Source organism: Bos taurus, chromosome 9 (genome assembly GCF_002263795.3).
Source record: "Bos taurus isolate L1 Dominette 01449 registration number 42190680 breed Hereford chromosome 9, ARS-UCD2.0, whole genome shotgun sequence".
Classification (NCBI taxonomy): Eukaryota; Metazoa; Chordata; class Mammalia; order Artiodactyla; family Bovidae; genus Bos; species Bos taurus.
Genome location: NC_037336.1, coordinates 95,127,353 through 95,153,369, shown reverse-complemented (window position 1 = coordinate 95,153,369; position 26,017 = coordinate 95,127,353). Strand labels below are relative to the sequence as shown.

Here is a 26,017-nt window from a genome sequence, read left to right as displayed (position 1 = left end):
GTCTTTAACACACGTTATGTTGGGTTTTCATAGGGAAGCTAAAATAAGACAAGTTTAAAGTGGCTTACACTTGGTGTTCCCTTACAGGGATGATGCCTTAGGTGTAATGAAAGCAGAAGTGTTAGTCGCTCAGTCGTGTCCGACTCTTTGCAACCCCGTGGACTATGGCCCACCGGGCTCCTCTGTCCACGGGATTCTCCAGGCAAGAATACTGGAGTGGGTAGCCGTTCCCTTCTCCAGGGGATCTTCCCGACCCAGGGATTGCACCCGGGTCTCCTGCATCACAGGCAGATTCTTTACCATCTGAGCCACTAGGGAAGCCCTGCCTGTAATGGTCATCAATAAATAATGATTGACTACAATGGAATACTTACCCCTTAACAAATGAGTTTAAGGTGCCATCTGACCGCACAGGTAGATTCTTGGCTCCCAGCACTACCAAGCAGAGCTGACCATTCTGTGATGGCTCATCTCCCGTCCCTGGAAGGAAAGCTGGCATTTACCACCAACCTGACTTCTACAGCATGCAAGGCCATCCCCTCCAACTGATAGCTTAACCAGAGGATGTGTTAATACCCACCAGAGCGAGAGAGCACATGTCCAGCACGCGGGGCTCCCCTGGCCCTGCTCACATGCTGCCCACTGCCTCATCAGGGAAGGACTCAAAACCCAGGCACCCAGCAGCTGCCAAGAGGCATGAAGAGCCAAGGAGAGGAGGATGCAGGAGCTTTAGCCAATTGTAGCCAGTGGGCTGGGGAAGAGACCTCTGTCCGGGGGCTGCGATGACCACAGGGTGTAAGCTACTGGTCTGCTGGGGGCCCTGCAAGTGTGGGCAGTGGAAGTCCCTCTTCTATCAAAGAGAGCACTAACAGGGAAGCCTGGTGTGATCCAGTCCACGGGGTCACACGACAGCGGCTGAAAACAACGTTGCGAATAATGTGGAACTGCTTCCTCTCCCTGTCTTCACTCTGCACCTCACGCTTTCCTGTGCCCCCGTTATCTGAGTCAGTTCCACCTGGTGAAGCTGAGGACCTTGACCCCTCCTCCCTTCTGAGCAGCCACTGCCCACGTGGCGTGGGAGCAGGGAGCCGGTCACTGGGAGCCTGGCAGGCACTTCAGCCTGGAGCTGGAGGCGAACCGGACCATAATGCGGGTGTCAGTCCACACAGAGGGCCACGGCCAGACTGTTTCTCCGGTAAGACAGCATGCGAGCCGGCCGCCTGGGAGGAAGCCCCCAGGCAGGTGTCGTAAGAGCCCATCGAGTGGGCATCACACGCCTAATTTTGATCACTGATTTCCCTCCTAAGTTGAGGGGTCCAGAGAAGCAGTCTGGGTTTCACAGGTTTGATGGGCGTTCCTGGAACACGGGCTCAGTGGGCAGCAGAAAGGAAAGGCTGCAGCCTCTCAGGCCGTCTGCTGCCCCAGGCTCGGGGACAGTGACAGGGAAGGACAGATGCTTGCAGGCAGGAGGCCACCCACCTTCTGGAGCCTCCTGGAGCTCTCTGGGCCCTGCAGGGAGGACCAGCTTGGCCCGGACTGCGAGTTCTCCGTTATTGGTGGGAAGGCTGTCTTCGGATTTCTCTGCCTGCAGGATATGAGACAGAGCTCAGAGGCAGGACTCCCCAGCCCCCAGAACTTTCTGGACTCCTCTCATTGTCTCAGCACTGACCATAAGTGTCCCCTTCCAACCTCCCCCTGCCTACCCCATCCTGGCAAAGCCTCTGCAGGCCTGGGAAAGCCCAGGAACAGGGGCAAGAGGTACGCCAGCCTCCTACCTGGCGAGTGAGTGAGTGGAGAGGTTTGGGGAGGGGAACGGAAGCATCTAGATTCATTCCGGCCCCCCAGCAGGGACCAGCCTCCGCCCTCAGCTTCCAGAAATCTGTGACAACCCCATGATTCCCTCCTGGCAGGGCTGAAAGGGTGGGCCTGTAAACAGACCCCCGCCCCAATCCAGCGTGGAGAGTCACTGTCTATCAGCTGGGATTAGGAGGGACGCCGTTCAGTCTGGGGATCTCGGCTCCTTGCCTGCTTATCAAAGAGATGACCAGCCTTGGCGGTGGCCTGCCTCAACCTGAATAAGAATCTGGGGGAAGAAGACAGGATGGGGCCCCTTGACAGGGAGCTGGTGTGGGGGGGCGCGGCACGTAGACCACATCTGGCAGGGAAAATCAGGAGAGCCTTCATGGGGGAGCGGGGATTTAAGCGCCGTCTTGGGCTGACCTTAGAGATTCCAAGAGGAGGCCTGAGGATAAACTGAGGTTCTGAGAAGAGCAAGCACAGGGCACTGGAGGGGACTGGGGACGAGCTGTGCAGACCCCACAAGAGAAAAGAGATGGGAGGGAGGGTGGGACCCTGCCAGGCCTGGGCTTAACACCACAGAGGCCAGAAACCAGAGCTGCTTCTAAGCAGAGGTGCAGCGTTAGTCACTCGATCCTGTCCGACTCTCTGTGACCCTATGAACTGTAGCCCTCCAGGTTCCTTTGTCCCTGGAATTCTCCAGACAAGAATACTGGAGTGCGCTGCCATTTCCTTCTCTGGGGGAATCTTCCTGACCCAGAGATTGAACCTGGGTCTCCTGCATTGCAGGCAGGTTTTTTTTTGTTTTGTTTTCCATCCGAGCCATAGGGGAAGCCCATTTCTAAGCAGAAGCATCCTGAAAAACAGCCCCCGGGGCCTCTGGAGGGGAAAACAGGGACAAGGGCGCCTGGGCCCCACCCAGCCCTTGTAAAGGCCCTGCCAGACTCTCACGTGGCCCCACACCCTGCTGCCACCTCTTAGGAGGCGGCAGAGCCCACATCCCCTCTCTTTCTCGTCCATGCTCTCTCCCTGTCGGTAATCTTGGCACAGAAACAGGCAAAGCAGCCGTCCCAAGAAATGCAGCCCTTTCTCCCTGGCCTCTCACCTGCGCGGCCACCAGCCTGGCCCACCCTCCCGGCCAAGCTGACCTGGGGCCCCTGCCGGCCTTCCTGAGGACACGGGGTCCGGCCATCCTCACCGCTTACCGTTTGCTTGGGGGTGGAGGGACGGCACGTGACAGCCCCGCAGGTCTGGGGGGTACTTTAGCTCGAGAAGGTCAAGCCTCCTCAGCTGACACCAGGTGACCCTGAAATCTGGGAAGCGTGTGGACCTACCAGGCCGTCACCAGGACCTGAACCCCCAGCCTGATCTCAGCTGGTGTCTGGACCCCAGTGAGGGTGGGGCTATTTGGGACCCTGAACACAGCTGAGCAGGTGAGACTCCAGCCCACCCCCCAACCAAGGAGCCAGGCTGAAGCTCCCACTGCAGGGTAACAGGCAGGCAGGGGCCCCGGCTCCCAGGGATCTTCTGGGATTCTCTTCTGGGATCCCTTTGACAAGTCAGTTTGGTTCTCGTGCTGGGGGTGGGGGCTGTGCTTAATTGCTCAGTTGTGTCTGAACCCCATGGACTGTAGCCCTCCAGGCTCCTCTGTCCATGGGATTCTCCAGGCAAGAACTGTAGTGGGTTGCCATGCCTTTCTCCAGGGGATGTTCCCGACCCAGGGATCAAACCTGCATCTCCTGTATCGCAGGCAGATTCTTTACCACCTGAGCCACCAGGGAGGCCTTCAAGCTCACCTTGGCCCGGAGCGGATACCAGCGGAAGGACTGTGATTCTCTGTCTTCGAAATCCCACGTGGCCAGAGGGACGATCACTTCTCCAAGAAACACCCTCCGGGTGAGCACGCCCAGGTGCCACACGGACACTTGCAGCTGTTGGCTGGCCAGCTGGGCCAGCTCCACCTGGTACTGTGGAGGCAGGCAGAGACAGTGAGCTTGGGCTCACAGCTCCCAGATGATTTTTCGTCTGTCTCCAACACTGCCCCTTGTTCCATATTCTATCTTTAAACTCTTAATTAATCTGGTTATTTTCTTCATGGCTACAAGCCCCGCGAGTGCAGTCCAGACCATCAGTCCACCATGCAGCATTTGCGCCCTCTCAGAGCCAGGTGCTTCGGGGAGCAAAGCTTTCAGTCCCCCGGGTCTGCCCGCCTCGGGGCAGCTCTGCACGTTGGGCGGACTGGTGGCCCCTTCCTGACAAAACAGGACAACTCCCTTTGGCTGACTGAGGCCACAGTGCAAAGTAAGACCTACTTTCCATTCCCGGCAAGGCCCAGGAGGCTGGGCCGGCAGACCCTGGCTTGCTAGTCTCCACGGGGTACCAGTGTCACCGACCCCAGAGAACAAGGGTTAAGGTCACAGCCACTGTCGCTCAGATCGAGTGTCACTGTTCACCCTTCCCCAGCCCCCCACTGAGTGGTCTTCCAGGGGAGCACCCGCACCCCGTGGAGCACAGGAAGTCTCCCCAAGGCGTGCTGTGCCTATAAAACCAAGGGTCGGCTTTCAGATCAACTTTGACATACACGTTCCTCAAAACTGGTGAAGCTCGGTATCATACTCCTGCCCCTTGCCCCAGGGATGTGGCCTCCAGGGAGCTGAATAAGGGGTCTGAAATCCTGGTTTCCGATACACTGTTCATGATTGCTTGGCTTCTTCATTGGCCCATCTTTTCCATCTTACGTATGATTTCTACGAAAGCCTAAAGCTGGGTCCATGTTGAGATGTTCTACATTTAGAATAAAGATCGGTTCTTCTCAATGTATCTGGGAAGCTTTATAGGATAACCAAGATACTCACAATACACTGGATAAAACATTCATTGTACACTGAGTTGAGATTCTGGGTGCCCTTTAACTAAGGTAGTGAAAACTTTAAAAATCAAAGTATATAATAGTTATCTAAACTATAGTCAATGCTCATCTTTGTCTCATTTCATAAAATATGATATATTTGTCAGCCTCTGTTCAGTACAAAACACCTTAAACCTGTGACGAGTAATTTTATATGGAAGCTCACAATGTGTGAGGTAGCACAGAGCTTTTCAAAATTCTGTTACGTGAGCAAAGCCACATGAAGACCAGGGTCAGTGATTTGCTACTGGAGGAGTGTCCCAGACCAGTAGCACCTCAGGCCCTACCCACACTTACTGAATCACAAATGAAAAGAAAGTTGCTAAGTCGTGTGTCTGACTCTTGCGACCCCATGGACTGTAGCCTGCCAGACTCCTCTGTTCATGGGATTCTCCAGGCAAGAATACTGCAGTGGGTTGCCATTTCCTTCTACAATCTGCTTTTAAAAGCAATTCCTTGGGGAGTCCTTAGGAACGTAGATTTTGTGAAGGACTGATTGTCCATCCTGGGTCATGGATGTACTTTTAAGGACTCTCAAAGCTTCAGCTTCCCCATTGCTAAGTGAGGATGCCAACACACGGTTCAGAGGGTACATAAAGCACTTGGTCACAGCAGGGACACAGAAAACAATGGCTGTTTTCATGTCCCGAGTAGGACTCTTGCGCCAGCTCCCCAGATGGCCCCTGGCTGGGAGTTCCCAAATGCCCCTACTCGCCACAGAAGGCAGACAGAGTCCTCTCTTTTCTCGGGCTTGACGCACGGAATCCCTGGGCTGACTAGCCTTCAGTGGGCACATCTCTGTGCATCTGGACTGTCCTTCCAGCTCAAGACCTCCCACACCTGTCTGCTACCTACGCTCGCTAGACATCACCTGCAATTCTCCTCCCTGTATCCCAGTAGGAGGCGGTCCCTCCCTGGTCTCTGCCCTAAGCCAGTCACAATTCTTAGCGCCAAAGAAAATGAAAACCTGAACAATTCTTCCAGAAATTTTGTTTTTTAGTTGTTGTTGTTCCAACTCCTTGCAACCCCATGGACTGCAGCACGCCAGGCTTCCCTGTCCTTCACTATCTCCTGGAGTTTGGTCAAACTGAGGTCCATTGACTCAGTGATGCCATCCAACCATCTCATCCTCTGTCATCCCCTTCTCTTCCTGCCCTCAATCTTTCCCAGCGTCAGGGTCTTTTCCAATGAATCAGCTCTTCGCATCAAGTGGCCAAAGTATTAGAGCTTCATAAAAGAAGAAGAGACCTGGGTCTGCCAGATACTATGACAAAGAAGTACTTTCCCAAAGCTATCACCTCAGCAGTTTCATTTACAGGGCCCCTGGTTTGATGATACCTCTCTGAAAATCATAAAAATTCAACAGAACAGGCCAGTTTTAGAAACTGAAGTGAAGTAGCTCAGTCGTGTCTGACTCTTTGCGGCCCCAAGGACTGTAGCCTATTAGGCTCCTCCGTCCATGGGATTTCCAGGCAAAGGTACTGGGGTGGGGTACCATTTCCTTCTCCTTTAGAAACGGCGAGGCAGCCTATTTCCTTTTCACCATTGTCTCGCAAATCATTAATCCAAAGCCATGCACTGGTCCATCAGACTCAGCACTTTTTCTGTACAAAGGCTGAAATTTATTTTCTACCACTTGCCACTGATTGACAGAGCCCTGCCGGAATGTTTCAGTGTCTGCACTTACATTTAACTGACTCAAGAGTTTGGAGGAAGCACTGGCTGGACTATGGCCCCAGAAGCCCAGCCCGGGATGGGGACACTCTGCCCAGGAGCATTTGCCCAGCAAGTACCTTCAAGGTCTCCTGAAAGGTCGGCTCCACCGTGTTCTTCTGGACACCGGTCTTGCGTTTTCCCTGGGACGATCTGTCAGGCAGCAGATAGGTCTTGACATACCTGGTGGCCAAATGCAGACAGCAAGGGGTGAGAGCCCAGCATGCGGGGCGGGCAAAGGGTTCAGGAGGAGAACTGCATGTCAGCGGTTTCTTAACGCCGCTTCCCGCTGCCTCTGGGGTTGACAGAAAGGGCTTAGCGGCCACCCCAATGACAGTGCTGGGTGCACAGCCCCCCGTTTACTCAGTCTCTGGCTATAATCCTCTGGAACGTTTCTGGGGGTGTGAAGCCCCCCGCTTCTCTCATGCCCCCGTTCTTGGATCTGGATCACTCGTCACGCTCCATCACTGGTGATGCCCCGGGAAGCGGGGGCTTCCTGGGGGCTCGGTGGGCGGCAGGTTTCTCATCCACCCGGATCCTGAGGCCTGTGCCAGCTTGTCCTCACTCCCCCTGCCTCTTCTCCCCAGCCCGCAAGAGAAAAACGTGGAAATGGAAAGTGTATGCCGCACGCCGCGCTCTTCCAGCGGGGCCTTGGACACTGTGTCCTGACAGCTGAGGACTGGCCTCCCTGAGCCCCTCTCCTTGGGTCTGGAGGCCGCCCACCCCCTGGAGCCCCGTCCCAGGCTGACCCCTCCGCTCAGGTCCTGAGACTGTCCTTCCGGGCTCTTCCGGCAGTGGCACTGATGGCAGGGACACCACGCGCCCAGGTCCTGTCCTGAAGGGTTAGAAACCAGCTCTGCTGTCCCAAAGCCACAGAGAGCAGGAACCCTCCCCCGATCAGGGTCCCCGCTGGAACCCCAGCCTCAGGCCTCTGCCTCCATTTCAGTCACGCTTCTTATAGAGCAGGACTCAAGGCTCATCACCAATACCTCACTGTTGGCCGACTCAGATCATTGATCATTATGAGACCTCACACGTTGGAAAACAAGAGATACCAAATATATCTGTACAGCATAAATCATTACAATAAAAGACACACCCACGTTATCTAGTTAAGTCCTCTATTTCCTTTATCATCGTCTGGATGTTCTGTTACTGAGACTGGAGTATTGATATGTCCAACTATTACTGAAGAACTATTGGTTAGCCAAAAAAGTTCATATACGTTTTTCTATAAGATCTTACCCAATACAAATGTTCATTGGAAGAACGGATGCTGAAGCTGAAACTCCAATACTTTGGCCACCTGATGTGTAGAACTGACTCATTTGAAAAGGCCCTGATGCTGGGAAAGATTGAGGGCAGGAGGAGGAGGGGACGACAGAGGATAAGATGGTTGGATGGCATCACCGACTCAATGGACATGGGTTTGGGTGAACTCCGGGAGTTGGTGATGGACAGGGAGGCCTGGCGTGCTGCAGTTCACAGGGTCACAAAGAGTCGGACATGACTGAGCGACTGAACTGAACTGAACTACCCAATGTGAACTCAATATTTCTCTCTTCAATTCTGTCAATTTTTGCTTCTTATATCTTGCTGGTCTGTTATTAGATGTACAGACATTTAGGATCATTTCATCATCTTGTTGTACTGAACCTTTTATAAATATATAATGTCCTTTATCTCTTGTAATCTTTTTAGACTTAAAGCCTGTTTGTCTGATAATGGTACAGCCACCACTGCTCTCTCTCGTTTACCGTCTGTACGGAATATCTTCCCTTTGTGTCTTTAGATCTCAAGTGAGTTTCTTGTAGATGGTATACAGTTACAATCTCTGTTTTCATCCGTTCTGCCAGTTTCTGCCTTTTCATTGGACAATGTAATTCATTTTCCTTTAAATTAACTACTAATCGCATTTGCATGTGTGTTCAGTCGTGTCCGACTCTTTGTGACCCTTTGGTCTGTAGCCCACCAGGCTCCTCTGTCCATGGGATTCTCCAGGCAAGAAGACTGGAGTGGGTTGCCATTTCCTCCTCCAGGGCATCTTCCCAACCCAGAGACCAAACCTGTGTCAACTGATAAGAAACATTAGTCCTCACATCTGTCATTTGCTGGTTGTTTTGCCATGCAGCTTTTGTGTGCTCCGTATTCATTTGTGCTTAGCTGATTTTCCGTGGTGAAACATTTAAATTCCTTTCTTGCTTGTTTTTTGTTTTTCTATAGCTATTTTCTTTGTAGTTACTAAGGGGATTGCATTTAACATCTTGAAGTTATAGCACTAATTGAATTCATGCCATGTTAACCTTAGCAACATAAGGACTCTGCTCCTTTTCAGCTCTATCCTAACCTCTTTCCCTTGCTGATGTTACAAAACTATATCTGCACGTGTGTGCTCAAGGCTCTTCAGTCCTGACTCTTCACAACACTATGGACTGTAGCCCACCAGGCTCCTCTGTCCATGGGATTCTCCAGAGAAGAATACCAGAGTGGGTTGCCATTTCCTCAACCTGGGTTTCTTACGTCTCCTGCATTGGCAGGCAGGTTCTTTATCTCTAGTGCTGCCTGGGAAGCCCATGTGTCCCAAACTAGAAAGTACTAACTCTTTTAAATGCACTAGTCTCTTAAATTATGTCAAAGACCAAGTGTGGAGTGACAAGCCAAAACGACACCCATAATCTTTCAAAAAGTAGTACTGTCCTAAGTCATATGGGAAACAAAAGTGGAATTACCTCCCACTGTTCACCATTATGCTACCCTTTGTAACTGCCTGTCCACTTGCCATTATTGAGGTCTTTATTGTTTCATTTGTCTTGAGTTACTGTCCAGTGTCCTTTCATTTCACTTCCAGGGTCATCCTGAGAATTTCTTGCAGAGCAGGGCGGGGGGTAACGTGCTCCCCTAGCCTTTCTGTATCCTGAGCATTTCTTGCAGAGCAGGGCGGGGGGTAACGTGCTCCCCTAGCCTTTCTGTATCCTGAGCATTTCTTGCAGAGCAGGGCGGGGGGTAACGTGCTCCCCTAGCCTTTCTGTACCTGAGACCGTTGTGATTTCTCCCTCACTTTTGCAGAACAGTTTTGCTGCATGTTTCGTTTCCTTTTAGCACCTTCTGTCTCTGTCTCTTCAGCACCTACTGCCTTCTGTCCTCTGAAGTGTCTGATAAGAAATCTGCTGATATTCTAACTGGGAATTCCCTAGTACTGACAATCCACCTCTTTCTTGCAGCTTTCAAGAGTCTGTCTTTCAAATGTCTGTTTATAATGTGTCTCAGTGTGGGTCTCTGAGTTCACCATCCCTGGAGTTCAGAGCGCTTCTCTGACATCTGTGCCTTGCCTCCCATTTGGGAAGTCTTCAGCCACCATCTCTTCAGGCTTCTCTCTGCTCCATGCTTTCTCTCTCCCCCTTCTGGAATGTATGTTACCCATGCTGCTTCACTTCATGGTGTCCCCAGGCCCTTTAGGTTCTGTTTGCTTTTCTTTAGTCTTTTTTCTTTCTGTTCCTCAGACTCAGGATCCCATCATCCTATCTTCAAGTTCACCCATTCTTTCTTTCACCTGCTCACACCTACCTCTGAATTCCTCTAGTGAAATTTTCACTTCAATTATTGTAGCTTTCACAGCTCCAGAATTGTTTTCTTTTTAGGTTTTCCATCTCTCTATTGATATTTCTATTTTGTTTATACATCATTTTTTTTTCCAATTTTCTCCACATCTTTCTTTAGTTCTTTGAGCATCCTTAAAACTGTTATTTTAAAATCTTTGTTGAGTAAATCCACCATAAGATCTCTTTCAGAGAAAGCTTCTGTTGTTTTATTCTTTCCCTTTGAATGAGCTATACTTTCCTGTTTCAGGGGGGTAGTTTTGGGACAATGATTATTCCAATTTTCCTGGAGCAGAAGGTACAGATAGGGGAATAATAGAAGTTAAGACTGGAAAGACAGGAGGGATTTCTGATGGAGAGCCAGAGTGCTTTAGCAATGCACTGAGGAGCTACTGAAGGTTTCAGAGCAGAGGAGAGTTTGATTGGACCAACAAACTACTCCTTTCCCCCAACTGTTAAGAATTGTGTGCTAAAAATGTTCCATGTTGGGAAAGGAAAAGACCAAAATGTGGGGCTTGCTTTAAACCATACACAGAAAATCAGTTCCAGCTCTAATATGAAAGTATCTAAGTTTGAAAAAACTCCAATAGAAGATAACAGAGAAGAATGTATTTAAAATGTTCAGGGGGAATTCTCCTACAAACTCGAAAGGCAGACATTCTAAAGGAAAAAAAGGATAAATTGGACATTATCAAATTCTCTACAAGAAAAGTTATGACAATGTTGGAAAACAAGTAACAGCTAGGAGAAGACATGTAAGATAGGTATAACCAATGGAGAGTTGCATCGAAAATGGATTTTAAAAAAGCCAACCCCCTGTAAATAAATGTTTAAATGACAATTTGATAGAAAATTGGACAAAAGATATGGATGGGGAGTTCACAGAAGAGGAGTGCACCTTAAGTGATGGGTGCATGTATGCAGTTGCTCATTTTTGTTATCAGGGAGACGCATGTTAAAGTAATGATATCAATTCATATCTACCAATTGGAAGAAAATTAACCTATTTATGGGTTGTGTGGATAGAATTTTATTTTTCCTACATGGAAAATCAAATTTCCCAGCACCATGTACTGAATTTCATCATTTACATATTGATTATTAATAGCCTCTTGATCATTTATGTTCTCACGTATCCTAAGATCTGTATCTGGACTTCTGATTCTGCTCTGTTGACCTTCTGTCTGTCCTTGCATCCATCACGCATTGTTTGAATTACTAAGCTTTATGAAGATAATTCTTAACACGGCTTTTTGTTTTTACTATTGCCTTGGTTTTTCTTGGACTTTCACTTTTCCATATAAATTTTAGAGTCAATAAATCTATTATCATATGCCAAAACTTAGACAAAGAAACTTACGGATTGCACTTTTTCTTCCTTTCCTCCCCAAAGGCAAGGTTCTTACAGGCTCTGATGCATATTTCTAAAGAATGAGTTCTGAGGCAGTAACGAATGGCAAATTCTATCTCTCCAGTGACATCAGCTTTGTCAAAATTGCCCATCTCTGTGCAAGTGCTGTTAATGCTGATTAAACTTCCCTGAAAGCAAGAACGACAGACATAACGAGTTACTTCACAGCTAATCAACGTGTCTTTTTGCAGTTCTGGTTTCAAGATATCAAATAAATCAAAATTCACACAGAGCACACATCCTGACTCACATTAAGTTAATAACATGCCATCTTGTACTTTGCACAATAACTTGCCACGTTTTCTGTTCTAAGGAGATGAGGACATGACTCTGAGTAAACTCTGGGAGACACTGAAGGACACAGAAGCCTGGAGGGCTACAGTTCACGGGCTTGCAAAGAGTCAGACATGTAGCAACTGAGCCACAAAAAGACCAACAAGGAGGTGAGGAATCTTCAGAAGGGCTGGTCTTGCCCAGATATGCTGTTTGCCTAGCCATAAGGTTACACAATCTCATTCCTGAATACAAACCACTTGGGAAGATGTGAACTACCTCCTGTGCAATTCTGCAAAGATAAATCTTCAAGGGCAGATAACATCCACCGTACGAATAGCCCTGTGAAGGGCAGCACAGTCTGGGGGCCAAGTGATTGGGAATTCGATAGAGGTTGAATCAATTGCTACTCATTCTATGGGGTCGCACAGAGTTGGACACGACTAAAGCGACTTAGCAGCAGCAGCAGCAACAGCCTGTGAAAGTCTAAATGGAAAAGTTAATACTGTTCTCATAGGGTGTGGTAAGAAGTAAATGGACTAGAGTATGTAAAATATAGTCAAGGCTATGGTCTTTCCAGTAGTCATGTATGGATGTGAGAGTCGGACCATAAAGAAGGCTGAGTGCTGAATAATTGATGCTTTTGAATTATGAGGCTGGAGAAGACTCTTGAGAATCCATTGGATTGCAATGAGACCAAACCAGTCAACCCTAAAGAAAATCAACTCTGAATGTTCATTCATTGGAAGGACTGATGCTGAAACTGAAGCTCCAATACTTTGGCCACCTGATACGAAGAGTTGACTCACTGGAAAAGACCCTGATGCTGGGAAAGATTGAAGGCAAAGGGAGAAGAGAGTGACAGAGGATGAGGTGGTTGGATGACATCACTGACTCAATGGGTATGGGATTGAGCAAATTCTGGGAGTCACAGAAAGACAGGGAAGCCTGGCATGCTGCAAAGAGCCAGCATGGGGTTGCAAAGAGTTGGACACGACTTGGCGACTAAACAACAACAGTGTAAAGTATGTAAAAGCAATAGTAAGTTGTGTTTCAATTGCTGTGGGTCCCCAGAATGAAAAACAAAACCACCGTAAGTGAGGCTGCTCTAGGCGGAGATGAGAAGAATCAATAGCAGGGAAGGAACAAAATGCCTGATCGCTGTTCAATCTGCTTAAGTATTTGCCACCCTTTGCATGCCACCGTCTCAGGGCTGACTCTACAGACGGGGAATTCAACGTGATTGCCATTCTCCCAGCAGGTTCCTCAACGCTGTAAAACATCCTGGGGGAAAAAAAGAAAAAAAAAAAACAAAAAAAACAAGAAGAAAGCCTGAGTCTCTCTCACTAGAGAGCAATCAAAACAAAACCAAGAACTCCGAACCTGAACTAACTCATGCCAAGAACCCGACCAACTTCACCACACCCAGGTCCTGGCCCTGAAACATGTTATCTGCCTACACCCACACAACTGTTGGGATGGGAAATGTGTTTTAAACGTTACACACTCAGAAAGGCATGGAGTGGTCAGACCACACGAATGAGGGAGGCACAAGAGTGAAGATGGAAGATGAATGAGAGGGAGGCTTGGCCAGAGGTCTGAGCTGCTCCAGAGAAGATGAATGGAGGTGTTAAGAGCTCTGATAATTAACCTGGCACTCCTGGAGGGCCTCCGCCCTGGGCCACGTGAGACCAGATTGTACTACAGCGACTCTGCTGCCAAGAACAAGCTGTTGTTGTTGTTCAGTGGCTAAGTTGTGTCCAACTCTTTGCGACCTCATGGACTGCAGCACGCCAGGCTCCTCTGTCCTCCATTATCTCCCAGGGTTTGTTCAGACTCATGTCTTCTGAGTCAGTGATACTATCGAACCAATCTCATCCAATGAGTCGGCTCTTCCCATCAGGTGGCCGAAGAACTGGGGGCTTCAGCTTCAGTCCTTCCAATGAGTATTTAGGGTTGATTTCCTTTAGGATTGTAGAACAAGTAGAAAACTGAATTAAACAACAAACACGGCTCCAAGGCTACCAGGGCAGTCGGGAGGCCAGGGGCCCTGACGCTGAAGAGAAGCACAGTGAGGTGAGCCTGCGGTCCTGGCTGTGTTTCTCCTGAAGGCACCTGTCCGTCAGTGGGCACCCAGGCAGGAAGACTGAGAGGCTCTGGCGCCGGGCACAGTGAGCAGCCCAGGTGTCCAGAACTTGAGGCGAAAAGGGAACCGTGTGGGGGCGAGAGTGACGCTCAATGCCGCTTTTCCCTCAGGGTCGTGACGCTGAGAGGCTGAGCAGCTTGGGAATGCCTTCCGAAGTTCCACCTTGTTAGAAAGAAGAAACTGGAGTCCAGGTTCCCCACACAGGAGGAGGGGCTTGGTAACTGTCCAGACATGCAGCTGGGACACTCAGGGGCTTTCCTCCTGGGAGTCCGAGGCCCCTGGAGTAGACCAGTCCTCCCAGGGGCTGAAACCCAACCCTGAGTGAGTGCAGCACCAGATGGGCCAAGACTGCTGGCCTGCACCCTGGGGCAAAAGCAGGTCTCCCTGCAGATCACGTCCCTCTCTCCCAGGTGACTGGAACCTGGGGACAGGGTGTTTCTGCCTCCATCTCGTCTCTATCGCCCATTCAGTGCCTGGCTCATCATAAATCCTCCGTAAGCATTTATGAGGTGAATAAAGAAAGCACGTGAAGTATTTTGATTTAAAAAGTTCTCTCCAGGACTTTCCCTGGTGGTCCAGTGATTAAGGATTCACCTTACGATGCAGGGGACGTGGGTTCGATCCCTGGTCAGGGAACTAAACCCTTCCTCCCCCATGTTGCAGGGCAGCTAAACCTGCGAGCCTCACACCCCAGTTAGAGAGCCCGTGTGCTGCAACTAAGACCCGGTAGAGCCAGATAAATAAATGCTTTTTAATTCTTGGGGAAAATAAGAAGTTCTGTCTGCAAATACTGCAGTGTGATGGTTGTGCACCTTGCCCTGAAGAAGCAGTAGACATGAGTGAGAGGACTTGGCTGGGAGTCCTGACCTTGGGTGACTTTACTTATATCCCTCAGCAGCAGATTCCAGAGCGAAAGGATTTAAAAATACAACTACCTGGGGACTTCCCTGGTGGTCCAGAGGTTAAGATTCTGTATGCTGCCAATGAAAGGGGTTCAGGTTCAATCCCTGGTCTGGGAACAGAGTCCCACATGTCGTACAGCCTGACCAAAAGATTAAACGAAACGAAACAAAACCCTACATGCAGGCACATCATAATAAAATTGCTGAAAATCCAGGACAAGGAGAGAAATCTTAAAAGGAAAGGAAAAGAAGCTATGCTACCTTCCATGGAAGAAATAAAAAGGGCAGGAGAGGGTGGAGTCCAAGCCCTGCTGGGGAAACGGGCACCTTCTGTCTGGGCAGGAAGGGGAGTTGGGTGGGTACAACCTGAACAGGTTAACTTTGGTGTCAGGAGGATTCAAGAATTCCAGGCTAATTTTTTTTTTTTTGAGAAGTGGGAAGGGAGGATTACTTGTTAAGAATGAGGAGAAAGAGTGGGAAGCACTTCTGAGCGAAGTGAAAGATGCTCAGTCGTGTCTGACTCTTTGCTACCCCATGGACTGACTACACAGTCCATGAAATTCTCCAGGCCAGAATACTGGAGTGGGTAGCCTTTCCCTTCGCCAGGGGATCTTCCCAACCCAGGGATCAAACCCAGTTCCCCTGCATTGCAGGTGGATTCTTTACCAGCTGAGCCACCAGGGAAGCCCATTGAAGAAGGTGTGACATGCTTGCTGTGAGAGCTGGAGACTGAGTCTCCCAGAGAAACGCGTCAGCGTGGCTGGTCCCGTGGGCGTATTTGGAGCTGGTGACATGGCAGGGCAGACCTGATCCCTCACACTCACACTGGGCTTCAGGCCTGCCCTACTATGTGCACAGCTGTTCAGGGGCAGGTATGCGTATGCAGCACAGCTGACTCAGCCAGCCTGGTGTCCAGAATTATAAAGCAGCCAGGAAAGCAACACTCATCCTTCATTGTGTAAGATAAGCAGAGGTCAAAGAAGGTTGAGACCCACCCAAAAATTACAGGGCAAACCAGAAGTAGCAGCTGGAAGTGGGCCCGGGGTTCTTCATTCCTTGGGCGGTTGGCTAATGGCAGTGCCTCTGAGTAACCCAATGGCGGATCTGCTTGGCGGGGGAAAGTGCAGCCGCAGATAATGGAAGGCCAGCAGGGCGCGTCCTTTGGTCCTCTGCATTCTTTCACCGATAACTCAGGACTTCACCACCGGGAGGGTTTTCTCTGCTTCTGTTTTCCCTGTAGACAGACCAGGATCTCCGAGCAAGTTGAGCCTCTGAGCAGTAAACAGGGTTGACTGAGAGGTCCTGGCCTAGAAGAGCATCTAAGAACCCAGCCTGACATTTATTAGAGCCCAGGGCTCTGTCTGATTGGGAAAAGAAAAGTCTCAGCAAAAAGCAAAGGAGAATTCCTTAAAGCGGGCAGGGAGCGTGTGGCGACTTTCTCTGAAGGTCAGGCGTTATCTGCTGTAACCGCAAGCAAGGCCTCCTGATGCCCTTTGATTTTCACAAAGGTAGAAGTCAAGGAAAGTCAACTGAAACCACAGATATGTTAAAACAAATAAATAGATAAATCTTGATTTCCCCAAGAGCACGGGGAGAGCATTACCGCAGGGAAGTCAGACGGCAGCGGTGGAGCCAGACAGACATCTCCCTGGCCCTGACACTTAGAGGCTGTGTGATCTTCAGCACTTTTCTCATCCTCCACAGCCTCGGCTTCCTGATTTATAGAGTGGGGATCTGTTTCATAGGATTGGTGTGAAGCTCAATGGCTATTTTGTGTAAAAAACTGAGTACTGTGCCTATGCTTTAGTGAATTTATTCAGCTTTTGAAACCAAATGATGTAGTCACTCTTTGTAAGCTGAGTGGATCATTTCCTTTTTTTTTCTTCTTTCCTTCTCTTTTCTTTTTCTTTTTACTCTGAAATATATTGAAAAGTCCCTATAATGGGTAGGAATAATTAATTATTAAACATCTACATACTCACCACTCAATGTAAGAAAGATTAAACCGGGGTTATGGAAATGCTCCATGGCCCCTTCCTTATCTGACTCCCTCTATTCCTGCTCCCAGGTCAAGGGCGTTTCAAGTTTTTCTGTTTATCATCTTTGGTTTTCTGTCTGGTTTTATTACATGTGTATATATCCCCTCCGAACAATGTATCGATTCATTTTGGCTGATCTTGGAATTTATATAATTAAAATCATACTGTGTACATATTCTCCAGTAGTGTACCTTCTTGCTATCAAGCTTTAAAAATTCATCTATACAGTTAGGTGTAGCTTTAGTTCATTCACTGTCACTCCCGGGGTCCACTGGATGAATAGGCTATAATATATTTATTTTTATGTTTTTCTTTTTACATGCAAGAGCATCTGTATAGATACTTAAGTTATTCAACAACATTTTAATTAAAAGATGTTTGCTCCTTGGAAGAAAAGCTATGACCAACCTAGACAGCATATTAAAAAGCAGAGACATCACTTTGTCAACAAAGGTCCATCTAGTCAAAGCTATGGTTTTTCCAGTAGTCATTTATGGATGTGAGTGTTGGATCATAAAGAAGGCTGAGCACCGAAGAATTGATGTTTTCGAACTGTGGTGCTGGAGAAGACTCTTGAGAGTCCCTTGGACTGCAAGGAGATCAAACCAGTCCATGCTAAAGGAAATCAGCCCTGAATAGTCATTGGAAGGACTGAAGCTGAAGCTCCAATACTTTGGCCACCTGATGCGAAGAGCTGACTCATTGGAAAAGCCCCTGATGCTGGGAAAGATTGAAGGCAGGAGGAGAAGGGGACGACAGAGGATGAGATGGTTGGATGGCCTCACCGACTCAATGGACATGAGTTTGAGCAAATTCTGGGAACTAGTGAAGGCCAGGGAAGCCTGGCGTGCTGCAGTTCATGGGATTGCCAAGAGTCGGACACGACTGAGCGACTGAACAACAACAACAGCAGAGGTTAATGTGGGTGTATAGCTAAGTACTCTTTTTTAAAAAGTCAGTGCAACCAGAGAAGTTCAGAAATACTAAAGGAAAATGGAAGTTTCCAAAACCCCAGCGAGCACAGTGAGATGGGTGGGGTGAACGCTCTGAGACAGTTCCCACTTAGAAGTGACCCCAAATGCCATGATAAGGCTCCAGGTCTCAGACTGACATTTAAGAGAAACATCTAGGGAGCTGGAGCTTTACTTCAGCGACTGCAAGTCGCTCCAGCAGCCGCACTCCCACCCCTCCAGGTGCAGGGGGCCCAGATGCGCGTTCCTGGCACGTGGTCGCTCCCCCAGACATAGCAACCTCAGCTCCAGGGCAAACGTCAGCTGGCTGAAAACACTGACAGAAACTCATGGATTTTTTTCCAAAACAGAAGTGAAGGCGAAATCGAAAATCAGAGGGAACCTTGGATATAATTTTTTTTCCCCAGGGAATTGCTAAAAATGTAACTGCACGTTTCTTCACACTACCAACGCTACGTTTCTGAGAACTAGAGGAGTTTTTCTGTTTTTCTGTTTTGTTTTTTTTTTTTTTAAAGAACTTGGATTTTTCTTCTCACAAACATTACATGTTTATGGAGAACATTCAGAAAACACAGAAAAGGCCAAGAAAATTTAAGAAGAAAGCAGAAGCCAACTATTCTCAACCTTTCGATACAATCCAGGGTCTATAGTATATTCATTTTGCTTTTCTAATTCTGTGCTACTGTAATACCATTTTGTAACTTAATATTTTTGTTTATCGATATCTATGTTCGCTATTCTTTTCAATATCCTCCAACCACATGACTTTTAATAGTTGCAAAGTATCCCTCTGAATAAATGTACCATAATTTATTTAACCACTGCCTTATTTTAGACATTTTGGCTAATTCCAAATTTTCAAACTTAAAAAAAGTTATGAAGATAAACAATGCTGCCCTCAACATCCACATATACATGCTTTTTGGCAAAGTTCATGACGATTTCTAAAGAATAGTTCCTGTAACTAAAATCGCTGAGTGAAAGACAGCATGCCTGTTGAAGCTGGTTGCCCTCCCCGTAGTTCAACCAGCAGTTTATAGAACACCTGCCTTGCCACACGCTCACCAACACTGAGCTGTGTCACTTCTTAAATTTGCTAAAATGGTCCCCAAACTGCACTTGTTCTAATTTTGCACTGATTTAACTGCTCAGGAAGTTGAGTGCTTCCTCTCTTTATTGTCCGTTTGAGTTCTTACTTTTGTAATAAGCAGAGATTTAATAAGCTTTTTCTAGCCCCAACTTCCTGTTTCTCAGAAAGGGAGGCGACATTTCTTCAGGCAAGAAACAAAACTGTTCCTGGCTTTGTGGGAGTTTAGTTTCCTCAAACACACACTGCTTCAGTCTAAGGGGAACAGGTTAGGATTGAATGTCTAATAATTCAACCTCGTGATGATAAATGTTGAGGGCACAAATCAGAGTAGATTTTAGAAGAAAGGGCAAAGAGAGCATCAGGTTGAATTTGCACCGTAATTCAGAGGTACTTTCCCAAGAAACAGTCTTAGTGCAAAACATACACTCACCACATCCTGTTACCCCAGCATCCTCCCCTCCCCTACAACGACTCTGAAAAGTCTTCGGGGTGTGGACCGGCTCCAAGTGAGCAAAGCTGAACTGGGGGTGGCGGTCAGTTTAGGAGGCCAACAATTCCTCTGGGGTAAGACAGAAGGCCTGGACTTTTGACTCCCCATCAGAATTCTGCAGTGACCATACAGCCTTAGCAAACGGCATACCCTCCGAGAGCCTCAGTTTTCCCATTTGTGAAATGGGACAACAGCATCCTGAGGACAAGACTGTGGTGAGAATGACCTGGAGGCGGAGTTCCCAGCTCTGCATTTAGCGCACAGTGGGCTTTCAAGAATAGCTCCGATAAGAATGCATCCAACCATCTCACAAATGTTTACTGAGTGCCATTAAGTGTCACGCACTGCTCTGGGGCCCCTGGGAATGACAATCGACAATAAACCGCAAGTAAAGCCAATTACGCAGGGGCAGAAGGCGATAAGCATGTGGATAAACAGAGAGCAGGTGAGCCAGGGAGGCAGAGCAGGGCAGAGGCCAGAGCTCCTAAGAAAGTGACCTTGGAGCCAAGACGGGAAGGGAGTGAGAGAGCCTGGAGCCTGGGAGAGGGAACAGCCCAAGGAACTGGGAAGCAGGCTGAGTCCGGCTGTTCAGGACCAGCGCCCCGGCGAGGACTGAGCGAGGGGGCAGGTGCGGGGCGGTGGGCAGCTTGCGGACAGCCCCGCGTACTGCTGTGGGGCGGATTCGAGTCGTGTGTCTACCTCTGTGTTGGTTTCCGGGCCTTGGAGGAGCTTAAGAGTCAAGTAGAGAGGACCCTGGACGAGTTTGAAAAACTCTTAGGAGGGTTTGGCCCCGTCCTCCTGGATCAGCCTTATCAAGGTTCAAGCTGGGGGACTTCCCTGGTGGTCCAAAGGTTGGGAGTCTGCCTTCCAGTGCGGGGGACGCGGGCTCCATCCCTGGTTAGGAAGTTGGTTTCCCACAAGCCACATGCCACAGCTATAAGAGCCCACGCTGCACCAAAAGATCCCGCATGCCGCAGCTGGGACCTGATGCAGTCATAAATAAATACTAGTTAATAATAACAACAAAAAAAAAAACCTCAAGCTGGCTGGAGTCCGCACGTTAGCTGGGGTGGAGGCAAATTCTCCATGGGTCTTGGAAAAGCTCCCAGAGGCCGCTCCTCTGCCTCCCCTGTCCGTACCCACCACGGGGTTCAGCCCCAGGAGAGAATGTTCTGGAGATGCCCTTGCTTAAGCTCCCCCTCAGGGAAGTGTTCATTCAGAGCTTTCACCTTTCCAAACTCTTCTCCGGTATAAACAACACCCATACCCCAACGCAGCAACCTGAGAGGCTCTGGCAGGACCATCCCTGATGCTCAGGGCGTCCAAGTGGGCGAGGGCCACTCCGTCTGGCTCCGCTAGGACTGCTGCTGTGTGACCCAGGGCAGGAGGTGACCCAGGGCAGGAGTTGGGAGGGTCCCCCAATAGGGGTTGCGAGAACTGAACGCAGTTCTTTAGCACATCCCTGGACTGCTAAAGAATCCTTAACAAACAATGTATTTCACTTGGATTTGAAGTTGACAGGGCTCAATTTGCGTGTCTATGTGTGCATGAATCTCCTGGTACGTGCTGCTCAGTCATGTCTGACTCTTTCTGACCCCATGGACTGTAGCCCACCAGGCTCCTCTGTCCATGGGAACTCTCCAGGCAAGAACACTGGAGCAGGTTGCCAATTCCTCCTCCAGAGCATCTTCATGACCCAGGGATGGAACCTGCCTCTCCTGCATTGCAGGTGGATTCTTCATCACTGAGCCATGCGGGAAGCCTGAATTTGCTGGGGCTCTTTCTAAATTACAGATTCAGACTCCAGTAGGTTTGAGGGAAGGCTAGAGATTCTGATCTTTGAGAAGCTCCCAGGTAACCCCACACTTCGAGCAGCGAGGGTGTAGAGCAATGGTTTTGATGGACGCGGGACCACCTACAGGAGCCAGTGGTTGGAGCCAAAGGGTGGGTTGGGAACTGCCAGCATTTTGTGGACTGAATCAAGGATGTTGGCGCTTCTTCAAGGTCTAGCCTGCTTCTGCTGTGACTTCTGAATATTCTGCTGGACATTCATGGGGATGGGGTAAGTTTATCATTTTCTGACGTAGACACTATTTTTCATAAAAATACAACCACCCGAAGGCTAAAGTACCACAGTGGTTAGAATACTAGCGCTGGAACATGCTCCTTCCACTAAAGAAGCTGGAAGGTGAACCAAGATGCTGATTTCTAGAAGCGGAGTTCTTAACCACTGTATTACACCACAGAAGGTAAGCATCCATTTGATTACCAAAGCAATCCAGTGAAATAAGAACAACAATTCTGATACCATCTCCTTGATGAGGACTCTGAAGCTGAGGGAGTTTTTGTGATTGTTTATTTTTTTTTAAATTAATTTATTTTTTATTGGAAGGACTGATGCTGAAGCTGAAGCTTCAATACTTTGGCCACCTGATGTGAAGAACTGACTCCTTGGAAAAGACCCTGATGCTGGGAAAGATTGAAGGCAGGAGGAGAAGGGGATGACAGAAGATGAGATAATTGGATGGCATCACCAATTCGATGGACACGAGTTTGAGCAAGCTCTGGGACTTGGTGATGGACAGGGAAGCCTGGCATGCTGCAGTCCATGGGGTCACAAAAAGCAGTCCATGGGGTTGCAAAGAGTCGGACACGACTGAGCGGCTAAACTGAACTGATTTTTTATTGGAGGACAATTGCTTTACAACCTTTTGTTGGTTTCTGCCATATAATCAACATGAATCAGCCTTAGGCACAGGTATGTCCCCTCCCTCTTGAGTGATTGTCTGAGGTCACTGAATACATTAAAGAGCTTTAACTGAAGCCTCAGCACCCCTCACCCAAGGCTCCTTCTTACGTATCTAATACATATCACGGGTTTAGACACAGAGTCAACATTCATGCAATGTTTTTGAATAGCAAGTGAACGAATAAAAAGGCCTGCCTATGAAAAGACTCTACGTTTAAAACATTACAAGGCAATCTCAAAAAAGAGCAAAGTTGGAGGACTTAAACCACCCAACTTCCTACAAAGCTACAGTGATCACGTCAGTCCGGCCTTGGCACAAAGACAAACAGGTCAGTGGAGCAGAACAGAGAACCTAGGAGAAGGTCCGCAGTGACACGGTCCTTTGCCTTTCAACAAAGACACCAAAGTCAATGGAAAAATCAGAGTCCTTTTTCTAACAAAGGGCACTGGAATAAACTGTATTCGTATGTTGGAAAAAACGAACGTCGACCTGTACCTTTCACCATTCACAAAAATTAATGAGCTGGAGCAGGGACCACACATAAAAGCTATGCTTTTGTAAAAGCTTCTAGAAAAGACATGGCAGAACATCTTCATGACCTGTGGGCAGGTAAGACAGAAAGGACTTCCCTGGTGGTAGAGAGGTAAGAATCCACCTGCCAATGCACGGAACACAGGTTCGATCTGGGAAGATCCCACGTGGGCACACATCTAAGCCCCTGCACTGCAATCCTGGAAGCCCGCATGCCCAAGTCCACGCTCCAAGGCCACAAGTGGAAGCCCCTGCACCGCAACGGAGAGTAGCCTTCGCTCTCTGCAACCAGCAACGAAGCAACCGAGACCCCACACAACCAAAAATAAAAAGCAACTAATTAAAACAGACAGAGAAGCAACCATGCGAGAAAAACCTGATGAATCAGACTTCATCAAAACTAAACACGTCTCATCCTAAGACACCGTGACTTACTATGAATTACTCTCTGCCTGTATGACTATGCTCACAATAAGATGTAAAAGAGAAAACCACCAAAGATTTGCCAGGTTTTTTTTTGTCTTCCCCCAGCTGTCAATCTACGTAAAATGTCACCTCAGCACTTCACTGTGCTCCAGTTCATCCCACAAGACAACACATCGCTTGTACCCTTGCCGACCAATCCGGTTTGACATAATGACAACCACACAGCACGGGTCAAGGATTATTAGATGAGACTCACCTGTCTCAAGCCTCCTGAGAACGAAGTGTTGAGCACTGGACTGGATGAGATGTCTTCTTGCTTCAAAACCGGGCTCGTGGGGCGTCTGGGACTCTCTGGACCGAGAGGTTTCAGAATATCTGGTGTGCCAGCCTGAAAAAACACACACAAAATTAACAGGATAGTCGGCATCCCAGTTTGGTTTTGTTCAAATGTGATGACTTCAATGAGCATGGCCTGCATGTCGCTAATATGTAAACTTCCAGGTGCTGAATAAAAGGGCACGCTTCCATGTGGATAAACAAACACACACACACACACACACACTCGGGGTCCCAAGGCAGACATCACTGAGCTTTGAGACATTCACGAACAGTGACGGGTGGATTACTTAAGGACGTGAGTGAGTGAGTGCAAGTCGCTCAGTCGTGTCTGACTCTTTGCAACCCCATGGACGGTAGCCACCAGGCTCCTGGCAAGAATACTGGAATGGGTTGCTGTTCCCTTCTCCAGGGGATCTTCCCCACCCAGAGATCAAACCCAGGTCTCCCCCATTGCAGGCAGATTCTTTACCATCTGAGCCACCAGGAAAGTACTTAAGGATTAGTACAAGTCTTAAAGAAACTGAAGTCCATATTTGACCTTCACAATGACACAGGCATTTAACCACATGAAATAGAGTATTCAGCCTGTGAGGCAGAATTTCATCTCTGATATGCTCATTAAAAAAGGGAAAAAAATCAAAATATGTCTCTAAATTAAACAAAAATATTTTATAGTTGGGATTTCTATAATGTGTACAGCTTGTGCTTTCAAATATGGTAGCCACTAGTCACAGGGGGCTATTTAAGTTCCAATCAATTAGAATCAAATCAGTTCAGCTTCTTGTTCGCACTAGACACATTTCCAGTGCTCAGTAACCACATGAGGCAGTGGCTAGAAAGCTCTGTCTGCAGGGGTCCCCAGCCCCCAGGAGCTAATGCCTGATGATCTGAGGTGGAGCTGACGTGATAATGATAAAGAGCATAGTGAACGTAACGTGCCTGAATCATCCTGAAACCATTCCCGACCCCCAATCCCCACCCTGGTCTGCAGAAAAACTTCTTCCATGAAGTCCGTCCCTGGGGCCGAAAAGGCTGGGGACCACTGTATCGGACGGCAATGGTACAGAACAAGGAGGGGGGAACCTCTTCCTGGTTGAAAAGACAAATTTTCCAAATTGAGACTTTAGACTGTGACACTGGGTTGGAAGTTCAACTTGGAAATATAAACAGCTGCCCTACGGTCATAATTTTCAGGAATGAAAAGCTAAGACTAGTATGGAAGAGATGAAAGACGTGACTGCCTCTGTAACATTTGTTCTTGCTCTCACTTCCCAGAACTCAACTCAATTCCATGACATTTGTTAAAGCAACACTGTGTTCAATGCACCACTCTAAGTCCTGGGGGCAAGAGGAGGAGGGAAAGGCCGAGAAGATGCTTTGTCTGCTCTCCAAGGACTTACTGTGTGCGTGTGTGGTCAGTCACGTCCAACTCTGTGACCCCATGGACTGTAGCTTGCCAGGTTCCTCTGTCCACGGCATTTCCCAGCAAGAAGACTGGAATGGGTTGCCATTCCTTGCTCCAAGGGATCTTTCCGAGCCAGGGATCAAACCCAAGTCTCCTGCATCTCTTGCACTGGCAGGTGGTTTCTTCACTGCTAAGCCACCTGGGAAGCCCCCAGGGCTCACTAGCTCGTCAGAGATACAAACCATTAAAATGGAGGCACGAGCCAAGTGAGTGGGATGAGAGGGAGGGCAAGTGCAGGAGGGGCCCCTGGGGTGGTCTTCAGTGGGAGTGTGACCTGAGTGGGTACTGAGGCTGGCTGAGGAGAGACCCAAAGTTAGGGTATCCCAGGATGAGGGGCTATCACGATGCTCAGGTGTGAAGCACGTCCCTGGACTAGCTAGAGGCCAAACCGCAGGGACCAAAGAGGCCAGGCAGAACCCTGGCCATGAGATCACGCACGCCCAGTGATGTGTGAGGTCCTCCAGAGAATAGGCGGCTCGGGGGCACCAAAGGGTGGGCACAGGGCAGGAGACAGAGGGTGGAGGAACCGGACACCCAAGGGGAGGATTTCAGAAATGAAGGTGTTCAAAAAGGAGACTAGAAGGCTCACCTGGAACTAAAGAAATGCAGATTTTAAAAAATTGTCTATCAGCTTCCCGTATGGCTCAGTGGGTAAAGAATCTGCCTGCAATGCAGGAGATACAGGAAATGCAGGTTCAATCCCTGGGTCGGGAAGATCCCTTGGCAAAGGAAATGGCAACCCACTCCAGAATTCTTGCCTGGAAAATCCCATGGACAGAGGAGCCTGGCAGCCTACAGTCCATGGGGATGCAAAGAGTTGGACACGACTGAGCTACTAACACGCTAAATTAGCAATTATTCACTTTCCACTTTCATGCATTGGAGAAGGAAATGGCAACCCACTCTAGTGTTCTTGCCTGGAGAATCCCATGGACGGAGAAGCCTGGTAGGCTGCAGTCTATGGGGTCGCACAGAGTCGGACACGACTGAAGCGACGCAGCAACAACAGCAACAAAAATAACAAGCATAAAGTTTAGTGTGTGCAGGAGTGCTAGAAAACAGCTATGCTGCTCCCAGGGTTTATGAAGACTGAGTTAACCCCAGAGGAGGGCAGTTCGGCAGCAGAAATTCACTTCTTGATGAACCCTGGCCCAGATATCTCCCGGAGAA

At 48.6% G+C, this 26,017-nt stretch overlaps 1 protein-coding gene across 3 annotated transcripts in view; it reads right to left on the bottom strand.

Moving 5' to 3' along the window:
- Nucleotides 1-26,017, bottom strand: part of SYTL3 (synaptotagmin like 3) — a 95,987-nt gene that overhangs the window by 2,355 nt on the left and 67,615 nt on the right. For all 3 annotated transcript variants that reach the window (XM_024997126.2, XM_010800728.4, XM_059889971.1), the window contains 6 exons: nt 23,300-23,431; nt 11,375-11,553; nt 6,499-6,601; nt 3,594-3,764; nt 1,480-1,585; nt 375-480 (listed from right to left, as the gene is read on the bottom strand). In XM_024997126.2, coding sequence (XP_024852894.1) covers nt 375-480; nt 1,480-1,585; nt 3,594-3,764; nt 6,499-6,601; nt 11,375-11,553; nt 23,300-23,431 — 797 coding nt within the window. The remainder of the gene's footprint in view (nt 1-374; nt 481-1,479; nt 1,586-3,593; nt 3,765-6,498; nt 6,602-11,374; nt 11,554-23,299; nt 23,432-26,017) is intronic.